At 39.8% G+C, this 19,698-nt stretch overlaps 1 protein-coding gene across 1 annotated transcript in view; it reads right to left on the minus strand.

The window, feature by feature from the left end:
• Positions 1-16,226, minus strand: part of LOC131031615 (bet1-like protein At4g14600) — an 83,557-nt gene extending 67,331 nt beyond the window's left edge. Inside the window, 3 exon segments of the mRNA XM_057962779.2 lie at positions 15,363-15,419; positions 15,628-15,754; positions 15,902-16,226. Coding sequence (XP_057818762.2) covers positions 15,363-15,419; positions 15,628-15,754; positions 15,902-15,936 — 219 coding nt within the window. The 5' untranslated portion in view covers positions 15,937-16,226.
• Positions 16,227-19,698: the final 3,472 nt, after the last annotated feature.

Below are 19,698 nucleotides of genomic sequence, written 5' to 3' on the forward strand. Positions count from 1 at the left end.
TGATCAATTTTGTGAGAGAATTGGATAAATGAAGTGGAAAATCAACCAAGAATGAGGATTTCGCTCCTGACCCTTCCAAAGGGTCCAGAGCGAAAAATCTCCATAACTCTCATTTCCTTCCTAGTTTTGGCCAAGTGTTGGTTTCTAAGGCATGTTGGAAGGTGGATTGATGTGTTCTTGCCTTGAGTGGTGGTTGAAAGCATTGGAAGATGAAGATTTTGCCCAAAGGATGAAATTCGCTCCTGACCCTTCCAAAGGGTCCAAAGCAAAATTCATTATAAACCTCATTTGCTCCCTTGCTTAGGCTACAAACCTTGTTCCTTGGGTGGAGAGTGATGTATTTTTGCCTTCTAGAGAAGATTGGAGTTGAAGAGATGAAGAATCAAGCCTAGAGTAGGAATTTCGCTCCTAACCCTTCCAAAGGGTCCAGAGCGAAATTCCATAAAACCACTCTTTTCTCCCAGTTTTGTGCCAAGTCAAGTGTGGGTCAGGGTGAGATAGGATTGGATATGTCCTTAGGAATGACTTTGAGTTGCTAGTGATCAATAAATTTGAAGGAATTGGGCAAAAACTAGGATTTCGCTCCTGACCCTTCCAAAGGGTCCAAAGCGAAATTCCTAAGATCACCTATTTCCCTTGCAAATCAAGTCAAACTTTTGGTTTTTATGGCTTAAGGAAGAATGGAGCACGTTTCCTTGACCTTTGAGGTGAGTTGAAGTGGAAGAATGAAGGAATGAACTCAAGAGCAAGGATTTCGCTCCTGACCCTTCCAAAGGGTCCAGAGCGAAAATCCTAAAACCTATTCTATCTTCCAACATTTGTGCCAAGCCAAGCCTAGACCAAGGTGAGAGAAGTTGGGAGATGCCCCTAGGATTGCCCTTGGATGGATTTTGGCCACCAAAGATGAAGATTTTGAGCTAGGACAAGGATTTTGCTCCTGACCCTTCCAAAGGGTCCAGGGCGAAATCCTAAATAGGTCCTGCCCTGGCCATGATTCTTGGTGAAATTCTCCTTTCTAGCCATTTTGAGGGTCAAGCAAGTTTTGTCATGTTGAGAGAGGGATTCAAAGATGAAAGTCCAGGTATGAAAAGTGAAAGGAGTAGACTTGGGTGCAGGACAAGCAAGTCAAGAATTTCGCTCCTGACCCTTCCAAAGGGTCCAAAGCGAAATTCTCAATTTCACCTAATTTGCTCATGATGAAGGTCGAGGGGTGGATTCCTAAGCTTTGATGGAGAGAAGGCTAGTGTATGCTTGCCTTGAAAGACATTTTGGAGTGGAGAAGTGATAGAACTTGAGCCTAAACAAGAATTTCGCTCCTGACCCTTCCAGAGGCTCCAGAGCGAAATCCTTAAAAACTCCATTTTGCTCCAATTTTGCATCAAGCTTGGTGTTGGTTGAGATTGAGGACATCCTTGGACATGTATCTGAGTAGGTATGGTCACAAAGTGAGAAGAATTTGAGCCAAGAATGCAAATTTCACTCCTGACCCTTCCAAAGGGTCTAGAGCGAAATTCTTAAGTGGTCTAATATTTTGCCTAGGTCCTTGAGCAAAACCTTGTCCTGGGCAATTCTGGAGGTGAATGACTTGATCTTGGTGGAGTAGTGTTGAAAATGAGGTCTGATTGAGCAACTTTATCAAAATTCGCTCCTGAACCTTCCAAAGGGTCCAGAGAGAAATTTTTATAGGGCCTGTCCCTGGAGAGGATATTGAGCGAAATTCCATTTTGATGTCTTCTCATTAATGATTTAAGGTGGAAAATGCTATATTGAAATGAAAAAGTCATATGTGTTTAATCATCCTTTGGTTTATTTTGCAGATGGGAGGAGACCAAGCCAGGACAAGGACGACTTATTCCAGTCCATCCTCATCAAGGACATTCCAAAATCATAAAGGTGGACTCAAGGTGCTCTAAAGCATTAGAAAACTACAAGTGTTCAAGAAGTTGCCAAAACCTTCACTTCACCACACTAAGGAACCACATGATGACAAAGAAAGGAGTTGCCAGCACTTTAGGGAGAGATATGTTGTTGGAGAAGGAAGACTTGACAATGAGGAAGCCTCATCAAGCATATGGGAGTCAAGGAGGTACGCTTTTCATCAAAGTACATCAAGGACGAAGGAAGATCAACCAAGGCACAAACGTCAGACAAGGTGCCATCCCAATCACTGCTCCTTCAGTCGGATTGGTCCACCTCAACATGTCCAGATTCAATGTATCTAATCTATCAGAGGTGGCACAAACTTCGGTGTACCTACCCATGCTTCCTATTGGTCCTCACTTTTGGAATGTAATTTTCTCATTGGCTAGAGGAAGTTTGTTGTATCAAACCCTAATTAGGGTTTCTATCCTGTAATCCTAGCCGTTAATTCTAAGTCAATCAGAGCTGTCAATTTGTAAAGGGGCTCTCTATATAAAGCCTTGGCTCCTCATTTGTAAAGGTTAATAGTTAGCTAATAGTGAATAGTCAGAGAGTAGGAAATAGTTAGAGTAGAGTAGAAAGAGAAGGCAAAGATTGTTGCAAAAGACTTGTAAACTTCATTGAAGAAATGGTGAATTCTATGGGTCGATTCAACAATTTGCATGGTCTCTATGCTTCTCAAATTTGATTTCATGTTATTAGTGAATGGAAGAAATTTGTATGACCAACGGTGAAATTCGTATATCCATACTACTGGTAGTTTGTTGATTGCAGACTTGCCTTGTGTAGTCAACTGGAATCATTCAGCTTAAGCTTAACTTCAATTATCGCTTCTTCATTGATATGCATCAACCTGACGGTGCATGCTTGTAGCGGTGATCTAAACATCATAAAGCTTTCCTCAGAAGATCGCACTAATCTGGTGGAGATGATCCTAGGATGTCAAAGCAAGACTTAGTTAGAATTTCATCAAAGGTCATTCATTGCTCTTACGTTCTTAGCGTTAGAAATAGATCTCGTTAAAACCCTTATCCTTTTTTCCTTTTTTCAAAATCAAGAGCCAGTGAAATTCCACGTTCCAATAATATCCAAAGCAAATCAGACATTCAGGTCGTCGAAAGTAAGTCCCCTTGTGATTCCAACAAAATCACATCATACCGCAAAGAGCTTATCCACACGTAGAGAACCTACATATCAAAACCTTGGAGTTACTCCGACTGATCCTTCGGCGAGATCTTTAGCAGTCGGGAAACTTTATTCAAGAGAGGATAAGGTACCTTTAGGTATTTTACTCTGTGTTTGGTCGTGTACAAAAGACACATCAACACATAGCTGCCAGCACTGCGAGTGAGAAGCTTGCATTCTATAGATTTGCTACATACAAGAAAAGAGAAAGATTTGATCTAGACAAGAGAGTAGGAAGGATCAGGGGAGAGAAGTTCATTCACAAAGTTGACATAGAAGATTATTGGGCCAACCTGATGGACGAGCAAGCAGTGAAGAGAAGAATGTGGTCCAGAATGTCAGTGGATTTCATGAGGAAGTGTGGACTTTTCCTCATTCCTGATCAAGTGTTAGATAACAGAGATCATACGCATCCACAGTATGAGAGTGAAATGAAGAAGGCAATCCCATTGCCTAATTGGTCAGAATCAGAAGAGATTGACATGAATGTATTGATGAGAGAGGTCTTGAGTTTCTCCCATGCATGGGTAGATATATAGATGAATAAGTTAGTTGATATGGGTGTTCCCTTCACTTATGAAAGGATGAAGCCGAAAGAGTCTACTTCCGAGGATGATCAAAGGACTATCAGTGATGTCAGGATTCATGCAGACGAAGAGAGTCAAGCTCCCAAGAGAAGGAAGAACACGCCAAGAGAAGTCAAGGCCAGAGGGAAGAAGATTGAGGAGGTGAAGAAGAAACAGAAGACTATCATTCCTCCACCTATCACTCCTTCACCACCTCTCAGTGTCTCATCAATCGAAGTGATTGAAGTAACAGAGCAGAACAAGGAGACTCAACAGTCTTCCAACACAGTGATACTACCAGAGAATACTCAGGAGTTACATGCCACAGCGACATCTACACCTCCAAATGAGAATGATGATCAGTCGGGATCCCCTACTGTCCTTTTGGAAGTTAGTTTGGGAAATGAGATATACGATTTGACCAGGAATAATCCTGATGATGATGATGATGATGTTATCTCGGCATTGAGAGGACTTGATCGAGAAATGTGTCTCGATGATGGTATGGAGATGGCCGCTATTCTTGAATGGTTGATGAGAAGTATGGAGAAAAGTAAACAAATGATAGAGGTACAACCTATTGACGACATTGTCGACTACCTAGCTAGGAGTGCTAAGGAGAAAGAGCCCAAGAGAGTGGAGATTTTGTCGCACATAGCTAGAGATGAGATAGGAATGCGGATTGCGCAGATTGCTATTCCTATTGCAAGCATGACGGCAGACATTGCTACTCCTATGGATTTCCAGATCACTTCAGTTGCCCTTGGTCATACATCCAGAAAGTAAGAATTTCAGGAGGTTGGTGAAAACCTCAAGACAATCGATGCAAGGTTAGACAGAGAGCTTGCGGATAAAAAAAGGTACAAAGAAGAGAATATCAGACTTAAAGAGTATATTGTAGGGATAAGGCGTGAAAATCCCACCCTTATTTCCCCTATTGCAGTTGACCATGGAATGCATTCACACTATGAGGCATCGAGAGATGCACTCTCGGAGGTGGAAAAGTGGATTGAGAGTACAAGAAAGCAGGCAGATGATTTCCTTACTCAATTTGCCCATGCATGTGATAGGACAACAGGGCTCGCATTCAGAATCCAGTATTTGGAGGGAATTTGGGAAGAATTTCGGCCTATTCAAGAGAAGACTATTCCACGCCTCCAAGCTTTGAAGAAGATTCCTCATTCCACCCTGGTCAGCGAGAACATTGTGCACAGTGGAGACAGATACGATTTCCATGGCTGGTATTGTTCATTAGCCGTGAAGAAATCAACTTATGAGAATGCCCAGTCGAGTTGTATGGAGATGGAGGGATTGATTCAGGATATTCAGATGAAGATCCTTGCCTCGATTGAGGAATTATTGGGTGTTGATGTTAGTGATGCTAGTGGTTTACACTTAGCCGAATTAAGAGACAAGATGAAGTTTATGTATTTTTGCCAATTGGACTCTTTGAAGAAGAGTCAGATAGACGACTTGGTCTCTTTGTTGATTCATGTTCATAGTTCGCAAAAGCTCATACCAGATTGAGAGAACACTTTGGATGCTTGCTCGGATTCACTGGACGTGATTGATTTACAGCAAGATACCTTGCCTAGCATTTCCATGGAGGAGTTAGATTTAGTATTGGCTAGATTCTTGGAGTATGCTAGGAGAGAGAGAGAGATGCAGTGAAGAATCTTCTAGAAGATTCCTTATTTGATGATTATGTATCTATGTTGGTGGCACCATTTTTTCTGTAAACCCTACTTAGGGCAATTCTAGAGTTTTGTTGGCATGATCTTGGTCGTTGATCTTGGATCAATCTTGGCCATCCATTTTGTAAGAAAACTCTATATATGCCTCCTTGTCTCTCATTTGTAAGGGAGAGTTTTTGTAGAATTGTTGGTATATGTTGCAGCTATTTGAATCATAATCATTGTTCAATTGTTAGTGATTTTGCTCTTCAAGTGTTGTATTTGCATTCATGGTTCTCAATTCCTCCAAGTTAGATTAGAATTTTAGATTAGAATTTATTTTAATGTATGTTCAATTGAGTGAAAGATTTGTTGAATATATTTGTGTGGAATCCTTAATCCATACCACTAGCCTCTTGCCGTTGGTAAGTGCGCCTTGTGTGGTCAACTGGAATTTAAGTGAACTTAACTTCAACTATTACGCATCCCTTGACAAGCATCAACTTGGATGGTGTCAACGTTTGATGGTGATAGCCTAAAAATCTTTAATTATACCTTAGATGATTGCACTAAGCTTGTGTCAATACCTGTTTGTGAGACCTTGCTTCGTTTGATTCCACTAGATCCGTTCATCATTTCCTACATTCCTAGGCTTAGAATAGATTTCCTGAACCCTATTCCTTTTGCCCATTTTTTTATAAAGTAAAATCAAAAGCCATATTGATAAATCTTAAGTTATCAGCACACCTATTTCGCATCATTCATGATAATCCAAACATTTGCATAAGTCCCCAAGTGAAAGCAGCAATTCACATCGACCATTGAGTTACCCACTCGTCAAGACTTGACATGTAGAAACCTTGGAATCATTTTAGTTGATCTCATTCTTAGCATCTAAGGTGATTTTGTTCAAGAGAGGGTAAATTATCTTGGTAATTTATTTTGTGATGTTATGTGCCTAAAACACACATCAACAATGTGGCCCAATAAACACTACATCTATTATTGGGTCCAGGTACTTATTCTTTGTTGATGATTTCAGTCGGAAAATGTGGGTATATTTTCTGAAGAATAAATCAGATGTGTTCAATACATTTCAGCAGTTTAAGGCCTTAGTTGAGAAAGAATCTAGTTCTTAGATTGTCACTCTAAGGTCAGATAATGGGGGGAGTTTTGTTCCACTGACTTCTCTACATTTTGTGCTACACATGACATTAAGCGCCAACTCACCACAACATACACCCCTCAACAGAATGGTGTCGTTGACCATAGAAATCGCACCATTACTGAAATGGCTCGTTTTATGACAGAGCATAGAAATGTTCCTAAGAAATACTAGGCTGAAGCAGTTTACACTGCAGTCTACCTCCTAAATCGGTCACCTACACATGTTGTTAAGAAGATGACTCCTGAAGAAGCCTAGTCAAGACGCAAGCCTAAAGTGGGCCATTTAAAAGTCTTCGGTTCTACTGCTCATGTTTGGATTCCAGACGCCAAGCGTACTAAGCTGGATTCAAAGAGCCAAACACTTATGTTTACTGATTACAGCGACAACCACAAGGCCTACTAGTTGATTGATGTGGAGACAGATCGTCTCATTTTCAGTCATGATGTTGTGGTTGATGAGACTACTGGTCCATTTATGCCTTCTACTACTCCTAGTGATGTGACTCAATCTGTGAAGACTTCTGATGTTGGTGTTCATCTTCCTCTTGGTTCCCATGATGGGAGGGCTTCGGAGCATTCTGACTCTGAAGATGAGGAATCTACCGATCCAGCACAACCTAATTTTTCACAGGATTCACATCCAAATGCCTTTGTTTCGGAAACTCCAAGGGATGTTGTTCCTCCAATGCCAAATGTTGGTACTTCTACCCTCAGGCCTAAATGGTGGACCAATACAATAGGAGATCTTCGTGATGATGAGCTTCTTGAGGATAGATCAGTTCGTCGAAAGAGAAAGCAGCAGAATATAGTCAACTTTGCACTTATGGCCAACATCCATAGCATCCATGAGCCCCAGACATTTCGAGGCTAAAGGCATTCTTGAATGGGAAAAGGCTATGGAGACAAAATACCATAGTCTTCTGAAGAATAACACTTGGGTTCTTTCTAATTTGTCTCCTAGGAAGAAACCTATCAGCTGTAAATGGGTTTATAAAGTCAAGTATCATGTAGATGGTACTTTGGATATGTACAAGGCCATATTGATTGCTCGGGGATTTACACAGCGGGAGGGCATTGACTACGAGGAGACTTTTGCTCCTATTGCCAAGATGAGCACAATTTGTCTTCTTCTCGCCATTGCAGCTCAGTTTGGATGGAAACTTCACCAGATGGACGTTAAGAGTGCATTCCTCAACAGTGAGTTGCAAGAAGAAGTTTATATGACTCAACCTCTTGGCTTCAAGGTTCCTGGCAAGTAACATCATGTTTGCAAATTGGTAAAAGTCCTCTATGGCCTAAAGCAAGTCCCTCTGGCTTGGCACTTCAAGATTGATCAATATTTGGTTGAACATGGTTTTCAACACAGTCCCCCTGACACTAATCTGTATGTCAAACTCTTCGGTGACGATATCCTTTTTCTTGTTGTCTATGTGGATGACTTGATCATTACTGGCAATTCAACACATTTGATTATAGCCATCAAACAGGACTTGTGCCAAGCTTTTGACATGACAGATTTGGGGCTTCTCCATTATTGCTTAGGTGTTAAAGTGTGGCAGACTGATGACGCTATCTTTATTTCACAGTCCAAGTATGCTCGTAGTTTGCTTGACAAGTTTCGAATGCAGGAATGTAAACCTACTTCCACACCTATGGAGAAAGGGCTGAAGTTATCAGCCAAGTCTGATTCACCTGCAGTAGATGAGACCGAATTCAGGCAACTACTGCGCATCCTCATCTACCTCACTGCCACTAGACCTGACATCTGTTTTGTTGTCAGCTACATCTCTTGCTTCATGACGGCCCCAAAAGTTGATCATTAGATTGCAGTGAAATGAGTGTTGCGATATGTGAAAGGTGCTTCAGACTATAGTATTTCGTATAGCAGGTGTAACAATCCAAAGCTGATTGGTTATACTGACTCAAATTGAGCAGGATCAATGGATGACAAAAAATCCACTTCTGGGTACATATTTAGTTTGGGTACTGGTGTCGTCACTTGGAGCAGCAAGAAGCAACAGGCCATGGCTCTTTCCTCGACCAAAACTGAATACCGAGGAACAATCAAGGCCGCATGTGAGGCAGTTTGGCTCCGAAGGATGCTTTCTTACATGCAAATGCCGCAAGCAAGTCCTTCTCCCTTGTATATTGATAATCAAGGGGTGCTCAAACTAGCCAAAAATTCAGTCTTCCATGAACGTACCAAGCATTTTGAGCTTCATTGTCACTACATCTGCAAGCTAGTGGAAGACGGATCAATTCAGTTGCAGTATGTTCCGACAGCGGATCAGACTACGGATATTCTCACCAAGTCTTTGAGCCCGGATAAGTTTGTAAAATTCAAGGGGCAGGTTGGTGGTTTTGATAGACTGACCATTAAGGGAGGGTGTTAGAATAATATTTCTTTATATTGGTTAATGGTCAATCATATATGTAATTTCCTCTTAGGTAGAGGTTGTTAGACATCTTAGATGTCAACCGTAGCAAGTAGTTGTAGTAGTTAGGCTTATTAATGTTTGCAGTGCTATGCCATTGCTTTATATATTGTAATCCTTCTTTTTGTTAAAAGTAACTGTTGTCATTTTATGACACCCTTGGTCCATCAATGAGAACCGATCAGAGATATGTTCCATGGACTAGCGCTGCCCCAGTTGATCAAGGAGAAAAGCAATGGAATTATGAAGTGTGAAGTGTTGTCTTGTCAGAAGGAAGTTCCTAAGTCTTCAACTCCGGAAACCCTAGGTTCCCAAGTTCCTTATTCCTCAACCCCGGAACTCTGGAACCCCCAGGTTCCCAAGTTCCTAAGTCTTCAACCCCAAAACTCCGGAACCCCCAAGTTCCCAAGTTCCTAAATCTTCAACCTCGGAACTCCGGAACCCCCAGGTTCCCAAGTTCTTAGTTCTTCTACCTCAGAACTCTGGAACCCCCAGGTTCCCAAGTTCCTTATTCCTCAACCGTGAACTCCGGAACCCCCAGGTTCCCAAGTTCCTAAGTCTTCAACCCCAGAACTCCAGAACCCCCCGATTCCCAAGTTCCTAAGTCTTCAACCTCGGAAATCCGAAACCCCCAAGTTCCCAAGTTCATTATTCCTCAACCCCGGAACTTCGGAACCCCTAGGTTCCCAAGTTCCTAGTTCTTCTACCCCAGAACTCCAGAACCCCCAGGTTCCCAAGTTCCTAGTTCTTCTACCCCGGAACTCCAGAACCCCCAGGTTCCCAAGTTCCTTATTCCTCAAACCCGGAACTCCGAACCCTGAGGTTCCCAAGTTCCTAAGTCTTCAACCCCGGAACTCCGGAACCCCCAGGTTCCCAAGTTCCTTACTCCTCAACCCCGAAACTTTAGAACCCCCCAGGTTCCCAAGTTCCTAAGTCTTCAACCTCGGAACTCCGGAACCTCCAGGTTCCCAAGTTCCTAAGTCTTCAACCTCGGAACTCCGAAACCCTCAGGTTCCCAAGTTCCTAGTTCTTCTACCCCGGAACTCTGGAACCCCTAGGTTCCCAAGTTCCTTATTCCTCAAACCCGGAACTCCAGAACCCCCAGGTTCCCAAGTTCCTAAGTCTTCCAACTTCGGTGACCCAGGTCTCCGAAGTTTCCCCAACTTCGATGACCCAGGTCTCCGTAGTCTTCCAAACTCCTTCTGGCTTGCAACACTTCCGGATGGCGTGATCGACACTTAAGGATTTAAATGCTCCGACAGTTTTGATGACTTATGCACTTTCTTTTGTGGAGCCACAAGGGTGCATTTAATGTTTTTGGCAGAATTTCCATCAAGGGAGGTACGGGCCATGCTTGTTGTAGTGACTTATGTCATGTCTGCATACTCTGACTTTGGAAGGTCAGTCAATCCACCTTCTTAGGGTTGCCTTTTGTGGGTATGGCTAGGTTGCTTGCATGTACAGAAGTCAAGTGCATGCACTTCCCTGCACTCCCAGACTGACATGCAGGGGTCATGATCACTCTTGTAACCATTTTTCTATATAAAGGCTGTTAAGCCTCATTGTAAAGGGTTCTCAATCTGTTGGCATGAGCTATTCTATGCTCCCACTTCTCTTGTATTTATCTTGCATTTATGCAACTGTAAGTTTGGCCATTGGCCTTATAATGAATTGAATTCACCATTCTTGCCTTCTTTCAACTTATGTATGTTGTGTATGTTTCCTTACCTTCATCATAGGTGTGTGTTTTGTGGTTCTTCTCTCATATATGCTATGTTAAATTTATTTCTGAGTATGACTTGTGGGAAACCTTCTCCCCTCTTGACATTCAGCGAATTCTAACCTCCATACATGCATTGGGGTCACTCATACAACTGAAGTTTGTGCATCTCCTGGGTGTTTCAGTTGATTCTTTGTGTCATTTCCGGTTGTTGGTGCATCACCTCCTTTTGTTTTAAGCATTTCTCTCTTCCCTTTATCTCTGCAAGTTGTTAGGATAGGCTTAGGAGTAAGTTTTGAAGTGTTGAGTTGGTTCAACACCTACACCTAGATTGAGAAGGAAGTCGGCCTTCTCCGGAGATTCAACCCCTTGCGCAAGGTCCCACACTTCGGGGTTGTTTCCAAGTTTCACAAGGTTGCTGAGTTGATAGCTCAGCAAGGGTGTGAGCTTTTGTGATAACAGTAACTAAGAATTACCAATTCACTTTATGAACATGGGAAAGCATTTTTTATACTTGCTCAGATGCCTTGATGTGATCGATTTGCAACAGGAAAGTCTACCCAATGTTATGATGGAAGAACTCAACTCAATCTTGGCTAGATTCGTTGAGTATGCAGCTAGAGAAAGGGATGCACACCAAAATCTTCTAGAAGATTCCCTACTTGATGACTAGGCATCATCCCATAACCCTAATTAGGCCAATGTTGGCATGATCTTGGCCCTTGATTCTAAATTGAATCTTGGCCATTCATTTCATTTTGATACTCTATATAAACCCGGTTGCCTCTCATTTGTAAGAGAGATTTTTGAGAATTGTCGCCTATATGTTGCAAATTTGAATTCGATCGTTGAAGTTTGGTGATTTCATTGAGATTTTGAAGCATTTATGGTTCTCATTGCCTCCAAGTTTAGATTAGAATTTGCTTTCAAGTATTTTAGATTGAATGAAAGAGTTGTTTGAATGCATTTGAATGAAATTCATTTAATCCATACCACTAGCTTCTTGTTGATTGTAAGTTTGCCTTGTGTGGTCAACTAGAATTTGAATCGAACTTAACTTCAATTTGTGCTTACTCATTGATATGCATCCAATTGATGGTGTCCATGTTGTCTAAAATGAATTTGAACATCTATACATTTGCCTTAGATGATTGCACTAAGCTTGCATTGAATTGTTCTTTGATGGTGAAACCTAGCATAGTTGAATTTCATTGACTCATTTATTGCCTCTTGCATTCTTGGTTAGATAGAATTAAAATAGAACTTCTAAACCCTCATCCTTTTGCATTTTATTTGAAAATCTTTGTTAAAATTAGATCAAGAGCTCAAATTGCAAAATCTTAAGTCATTGGCAAAACCTATTCCCATTCATGATAAGTTTGAATCAATCTTTAGAACAATTGTGTAAGTCCCCAAGTGAAAACAGCAATTCATATCAAACCATTGAGTTACCCACATGTTAAGAACTAGCTGTAGAAACCTTGGAACCGTCTTAGTTGATCAGATATTTTAGCATTTGAGGTGATTTTGTTCAAGAGGGGGTAAAATACTTTGGTATTTTATTTTGTGTTCAATGAAAACACATTGACATGTCCCCAATGCCAAACAGCTAAATAAAAGTGTTTTTGTAGAAAATCATGCAATTTTTTGAAATTTAGGCTACTAACCCTAACCCTAGTAGTCTAATGTACCCCACACACACCCCAAAACATTCAAAAAAGCTATTAAAACTTCATAGCCTTCATCATTTAGACTAGTAGATTCTTCAGCTTCACTGTTAAGTTCTTTAAATAATGAAGAATTAATTAGAAATAGAGACTTAGTGTGGAGAAAACATTAAGATAAAATTATGAAAATGGAGTGCACCACAGAGGCCTGTGTGGTCTCTAAGGTCTTAATGCTACCCCTGGATCCCATGGAGGGTATTGCACCTCAACCCCATCAACTACCATCCCCTGTTGTCTTCAAATCAAAGTTCTTGGTCCCCCTGCCACCAAAACACATTCCCCCCATCCCCTCATTCCAAAACTCCATAGAACTATGATTCATTTTGAGCTGTAGATAGCACAGTGAATATGAGTTGGTTTTGACAAACTATGGTTTCATCCCAATAAATTGTTGGTGCTCTGTTCTTTTTTCTTTATCCTGGTGGGTTGGTCCTTTTTGGTTAAAAAATATTCAAGAGATGCAAGGATTCGTTTTTCTCACAGTGACCAATTGAATGCCTTAAGGCTTTTACCTTCTCCTGCTTTGATGAACTTGGACTTATCCTAGTTCGGACATCTAGATGCAGATCCAGCTCATGACTACATGATTGTTGCTCTTTTTGGAACCTAATAATGAACTTAACCATATTGAAATTCGTTTCTTGTTCATGCCACTGAAAACCGTTGGTTGACAACAGCTAAGTCACAAGGTTTGAGTTCGAATTCGAATTCGGCAACAATAAAATTCGGATGAAATTCAACAAGGTAAAAACTTCAACATTAAATTCGCCTTTTATTTAATTTAATTTTTAGAAATGTAAATAATATATATATATAATAAATAAATAAATATAATGTCATTTGTAAACCATAATTCAATAAATATATTCTTAAAAATTAAAAAATGCATCATATAACTTTATATACAAATATTTTATTAAATGTTTAATTTTATATATATATAATCATGAATATATAACAATAAAATTTAAAAACATTATAATTTAAATATGTTCAAAACTTTAACTTTAATTTATAAATATATATGTAATAAATTTGATAAATTTCATCTATTAAATGGTGAATTGAACCACACTTTTCATCGGATTTGGCCGAATTGTGAACCGACCACCCTAATTCAACCTTCTCATATTCCTCTTGCTTAGAAACTGATCGGCAATTGGAATTTCCCACTTTCATCAGCGACTTTTATCTTACCCTCCTCCACACTTTACACTTCAAACTCCAACAAGCGTACTTTACCTGTGTCAGGCTTCATTTTGCTAATGTCTTTTATAAACCCTTAAAATTTCAGCATATCTCCTCCTTCGACAATAAAAATCTAGAGGTGATACTGATTTTAGATGTTATAGAAGCCAAAAAAAAGGTCGGCCTTTCGATTGAGATGGAGAGCCACCAAAAATGCTATGTGTGGTGATTCCTGATGAAGAGCCTATGATGCACGTATTTGCAAGTCACGGTGTAAGCACGACTACTTTGTAGATGATCCACTCTTGTGATCGGTGGACGGAGTTAACTGCACTTCATTTGTTTGAACTGTCAACGATTAAAATGACCCTAGTTTCTCACCTCTTCCAAACCCGAACGAACTTAGGGTGAATTTAAACGATTTTTTTTGGATTCTAGTGAAATTCAGAAAAATTCCAACTTCGTTGCCGAACCCTGCGACATAGGACAGCACTATGCCAACATAGTGAATCATGACACAAAAACAAAGAATACACAAATAGGAATCCGTGTTCTTAACCTTTGTCACAAAAGGATTTCACTTTTATTTCTCTTAAATTAAGTCGCACAAAGCATAGAAGTAAAGGATACACAAAAGTTAAAATCTTATTCTAACAAATATTTGAACACCTAAATAATAAAATATTGTTGTCATATAATTAAAAAAAAAATTGATCATTATTCATTTGTAAAACTAAAATAATGAATGTAAATTGAAATTTGCAACAATGTAAATTGTAAACCCCTAAATAATTACTAAAATCGTCAACTAAATAACTAATTACTGATTACTTACTAAATTGAACAATGAAAAGAAAAAATCATGAAGGCAACCTATCTTGAGACTTGAATAATGCTTTGGATCATTTGATTCAGCAATAGATTGATGTCAGTCTTCACACTTGCTCTTATTCTCACTATTCCTCGATCCTAAGGGCCTCACTTGTAATATTTCTCACTCTCGCAGCTTGCTATTGCAACTTTCAACTCTATTGTTGAAACTTGGGAGTGATTTGGAATGAATCTAAGATGCATATTTGTAGTTTTTTAGAGTGTTTAGGATTTGGGTGAGGCCCACAGGCATTTGAATTAGGGCTTGTGGCACACAATTCAAAAAAATCTTTTTCTTTTTTAAATAAACTTTTAATTCATTTGTCGTGGCAGACGCCTAGCAGTCCCTGGAACAACCAGGAGACTCATGGGAGTTCCCTGGAAATCTCCAGTCAGTCTCGGAGTCCCCAAGCAGTCCTTGATGAGGAGGACATCCCAAAAACACCCTCATTGACGGGAACATCCCTTGGTCTTGAGCGCGGCAGCAGGATCACAAGGGGGCATTCCCTCCAAGTCCCTATGCCCCGGGGTTGTCCCATCCTGGAAATATCTACCTATTGAAAAAACCTTGGAAAAATTTGAAAACCTTAATTGTATAGAGTTTCACTATTCGCCTTGTCAAAATGGCGGCTGTGTGATCTGTTCCCATGCTCTCTAAATGCCAAAAACTAAAAGATTTGTTGTACAAAACATATAAATCCTCGGTAAAGAGCCAAAACAAAGGCAGAAGGAATGCGAATTATGTGCATGAAATGAGTAGATCAATAAATTAAATCCCATATGGCATGAAATAAAAACTCAATCCAGAAAGAAATCTGAACGTGTACGGCTTTGATAAATTCAATCCTATATTCAGCTAAATAACAAATTGCATCAGTGTAAAGAAAAGAGAATAGGAAATTCAGGATTACCAGCTGGCTTAGAAAATCATTCTGGAACTTGGTCTCGGACTCTGTTGCCTGAGCTACCTGCAAATGGGTACAGGAGCATCATAGTTTTCTTCTAACTGTACGAAAAATCCAAATTAAAAATATTCAACTATATAGGATGATGTCAATCATAATACTTTTAAGTTCCATTTAAAACCCAAATCACACTATTCAATTCACTACGCTCATAAAAATAGTTTCAAAAAAACACATTTAATTGAAAACATAAGTCCGACACGTGGCTTACATTTTTGAGCCCTAAAACTTTGTGATGAAGATCAGAAATCGTGTCATCAACGTCTCCGTGGATTGGGTCAACCCTCAATTGAAGCTCCTCGCTCTGGACATTATTCGTTCTGCTGCTTAGCCCTTGTCTGAAATACCCATGACATAAATTTATATTGTAACACAATTTTCTAACATAAAATTCATAGCTTTTTGAACCATGGGCTATGAAAATGCTAGTAAACAATACTGATGAAAGGGAAAAATAGAGTGTGAATAAAAGAGATTAGAATTACCTTGAATGAAAGGGCCCTGCACCAAAGGACGCCATCGTTCCTTTCGAGAATTTTCTCAGAACTCCATATGCTGAAAAGCTTGCAACGATGGTGGGAGTCTGGAATCTCAACTATTTTCAAATAAAGAATATATGGTCTGGTTTCTTAAATCTTTTGCTGTTTTATTTGGGTTCTTTGCGGTCGTTCTTTCTTAATCAGCAAGCCATATTTCAGAGGGGTATTATCGCGCCGATAATAAATCAAACAGCGTAGACGCGTTTGCTCTTCGGACGGTGCAACGTAAACACGATTCTCTTTTCCGTATTGATGCATATTCGTCGCGTATGTACTAGCGCAATAGGTATGGCGAAATGAAATAAAAGGAAAGATTTTATTCCAATGTATGGAAAGTAATATCAAGATAATGACAATAGATAAAAGAGAAAAAAAGATGAGTGGTGTGTCTTAAAAGTCGTAATTTGTAGGTTGTAAGGGACAAACACTTCAATAAATCATTGCATGCATGATTAGACAGATATAATCATGAATATAAAAACCATAACAAATCGAAAGGAAAAGATGAGCAGGGAGGAGAAGGGGAACGGTCAGACTCAAAATTCAATTTTTTGGGGCGAAGCACTGGTTCAGCAGCAGGACAGTATGCAGCAGGAGATTCAGGGAGTCCTGTAAAAGGGGAGAGTTCAGATGGTAAGGAACCCGATGTTCCTTTGGACTCGGGGGATCCAGGTGGGGGTCCCAGATCATGTGAGGAGCAGATAGCAGGGGGCAAGGGGAATGGTCAAGTTCAAAATTTAAATTTGGGAGGCGGTAAACCTGAAGCAGTTCCAAGATAGCAAGCGGCAAGCGGTTCAGAGGATACAGTGGAAGGAAAAAAATCTAATGGGAAGGATCTCGAGAACCCGCCGAATTCAAGGGACCCAGATCGTTTGGACACATTGGTAAATGGTCCTCTTTGTTTGGGGTCAAACCTAAAGGTAAGTCGTCCTTGCCCCCAGTCAAAAATACCTCGAATGTGTCTCAAAGTAAGTTTGTCATTTTTGTTCCTGACCAAATTATAGATCATATTGTTCGAATGGAAAATACTTTGATTGGCAATTTTTTTGGGACGAGATCGAACATTGAGGTCGTTCATGGGTTTGTTAAGAGGAAATGGAACTTGAAAGGTCAAGTGGATGTGGTTGCTATGAACAAAGGATGTCTGTCCTTTTTTTTGTCTTGTGAGGAGGATCGCAAAAACATCCTTTGCAACGGTACTTGGGCAATAGGTAAATATTTAATGTATATCCAGAAATGGTACCCTAATGCGGGAAGAGAAAAAAAATTTGTGGTCCAAGTTCCAATTTGGATAAAGTTACCTGGACTCCCAATGGAATATTGGGAGGAAGATGTGTTTGCAAGAATAGCCAATGCCTTTGAGGAGCTTATCGTCATTGATCCAGTCACGGCATCCAGAAGAAGACTTATTTATGCCAAAATCTGCGTAGGAGTTGGGCCCGAAACGGATATGCCAGAGGAAATAGAGATAGAATCAAAACTTGGCAAATGGAAGCAGAATATTATTTACGAAACAATCCCTTTTGCATGCTTTCACTGTAAGAAAGTAGGGCACTGGGCTAGAAAATGCCCAAGTAATGTGGTCAAATCTCAATCCCAAACTAAAGTATGGAAAAAGGTGGACAACTCTTTGAAAGCTTCGCATTCTGATGGTTTGGATTAGGAAAAACAGTCCCAGGTTGGAAGGACAGAGGAAGTGTTAGTCAGAGAGTTGGGAAATGAAACGAAGAAAGGAGATAATGAAAATACCGCCCATCGGGAAAAGGAGCAGAATGGCAAGGATTCAGATGATGGAGAAAGAGAGTCACAAGTCAGCAGCCAAAAAGAGGAAAAGGAAAAGGATAAGATAGATCAAAACTCAAATAATAGTGAGAATAGAAATAACAGTCAAAAGAAAAAGGGAGATAATCAATCCAAAGACAATAAAGAGGAAGGAGACAACTTTAATTTAGTATCAAATTCATTTGAGTCAGATAAGGGAGTTGACTGGATCCAAGATGCACAACCTGATAACATCCTTGATCAAGGGCTGTCGGAGATCTCATTAGCCTCTCCAGCTAAGGTAAAGTTGACTTTTCCAGAGGAAAATGAGCCAAAATGGGGAGATGAGTAAGACATCAAAAAGGCACTGGGAAAGAGTGAGTCAAAGCAGGAAGAAGAAGAAGTAATGGAGGATAAAAGAAAGATTAAGAATAAAAAAATGAATAACAACAACAACAACAACAATAGTACATCAACCAGAAATACCAGAAGAAGACTTGGGGATGTGGGAGCTCAGCATACTTCTCCAGGAAGATATTCAAGTGCAAAGAAGAGGACTATGGAAACAAGCAAGGACATAGCAGATGGGACTCAAAGAACCATCTTTGAGGCGGGTATTTCTAAAAAACCATGAAGATCATCTCTTGGAATATTCAAGGATTGAATAATCCTCACAAACATGATTTAATAAAAAGTATATTAGAGACAAAAACCTGGAAATTTTTCTGATTCAAGAAACCAAAATGTCAAAGGATAAGGTAGAAGGATTGAAAATGCTTAGTAATGGAGGAGATAGTGGTGGTAGTTTAGAAGGAGCCTCGGGAGGTATTGTTACTTTCTGGAATAAAAACACTATAGAGGGAGAAGTGTTGATTCAGGACAACAATCTTGCTTGTATTAGATTTAAGCATTTGAAAGAAAGCACCTTATGGGTCTTAACTAATGTGTATGCTCCTAACACTAAGACTGGCATAAGTGATTTTTGGAAAAAATTAACCTTGTTAAGAAGTAGGTTTGTTGAAGATGGGTGGATGATTATGGGGGACTTCAATACCCCTTTGAAGGAAAACGAGAAAAAGGGAGGGAGCCAAACCAATCTGGACAGTAGATTGGATTTAATGGATTTCATCAATAATAATGCTCTCCATGACCTGGATTTGCAAGGAGTTAAATACACCTGGACTAATAGAAGGAGCGGTGAGGACTTAATTTAGGTCAGACTTGATAGAGCTCTTATCTCTCTGGATTGGTTTAATCTTTATTTTTGTTCTTTATTTGCTCACATAAGGGCAGGATCAGATCACTATCCTATATCCTTCACAACTGAGGCTAAGAATAGAAGAAGACACTTCCCTTATAGATTTGAAAGAATGTGGACTAAACACCTGGATATGGAAAGTAAAATCAAGGAATGGTGGCAGGTCAGAATTGAAGGTAATGCTATGTATAAAGTGGTCAAAAAGTTGAAGTTTGTGAAAGAAAATATTAAAAGGTGGAATAAGGAATGCTTCGGGAATATTTTTGTCTTGAAAGTCACTATTCTTTTAGATCTAAAAGATATCCAGGATGAGATTCAGAATAATGGATATATTAATACTTCAAGAGATGTTGAAGATGAAATTCTTATGAGATATCATGATATAATAGCAAAAGAAGAAACTTTCTGGAAACAAAGGTCAAGAAATGTTTGGTCGAAGGAAGGGGACAGAAACACTAAATACTTTCATATGTCCACTTTAAAACATAAGGCCATCAATAGGATATCACAAATTAAAGTTAATGGTAGAATTGTTGAAGAGGAAGAACCTATGAGAAAGGTTGCCATGGAGTTTTTCTCCAACCTCCTTGCTAAGGATCATAATTTGGATCTACAATCTCAAAAGAACCTTATGGACTGTATTCCAACTATCTTGGAGGCTGATCAAAACTCTTACCTGACTGCTATCCCTTCCAATGATGAGATTCTGAAAGTTGCCAACTCC

Source organism: Cryptomeria japonica, chromosome 2 (genome assembly GCF_030272615.1).
Source record: "Cryptomeria japonica chromosome 2, Sugi_1.0, whole genome shotgun sequence".
In the NCBI taxonomy this organism is placed as follows: domain Eukaryota; kingdom Viridiplantae; phylum Streptophyta; class Pinopsida; order Cupressales; family Cupressaceae; genus Cryptomeria; species Cryptomeria japonica.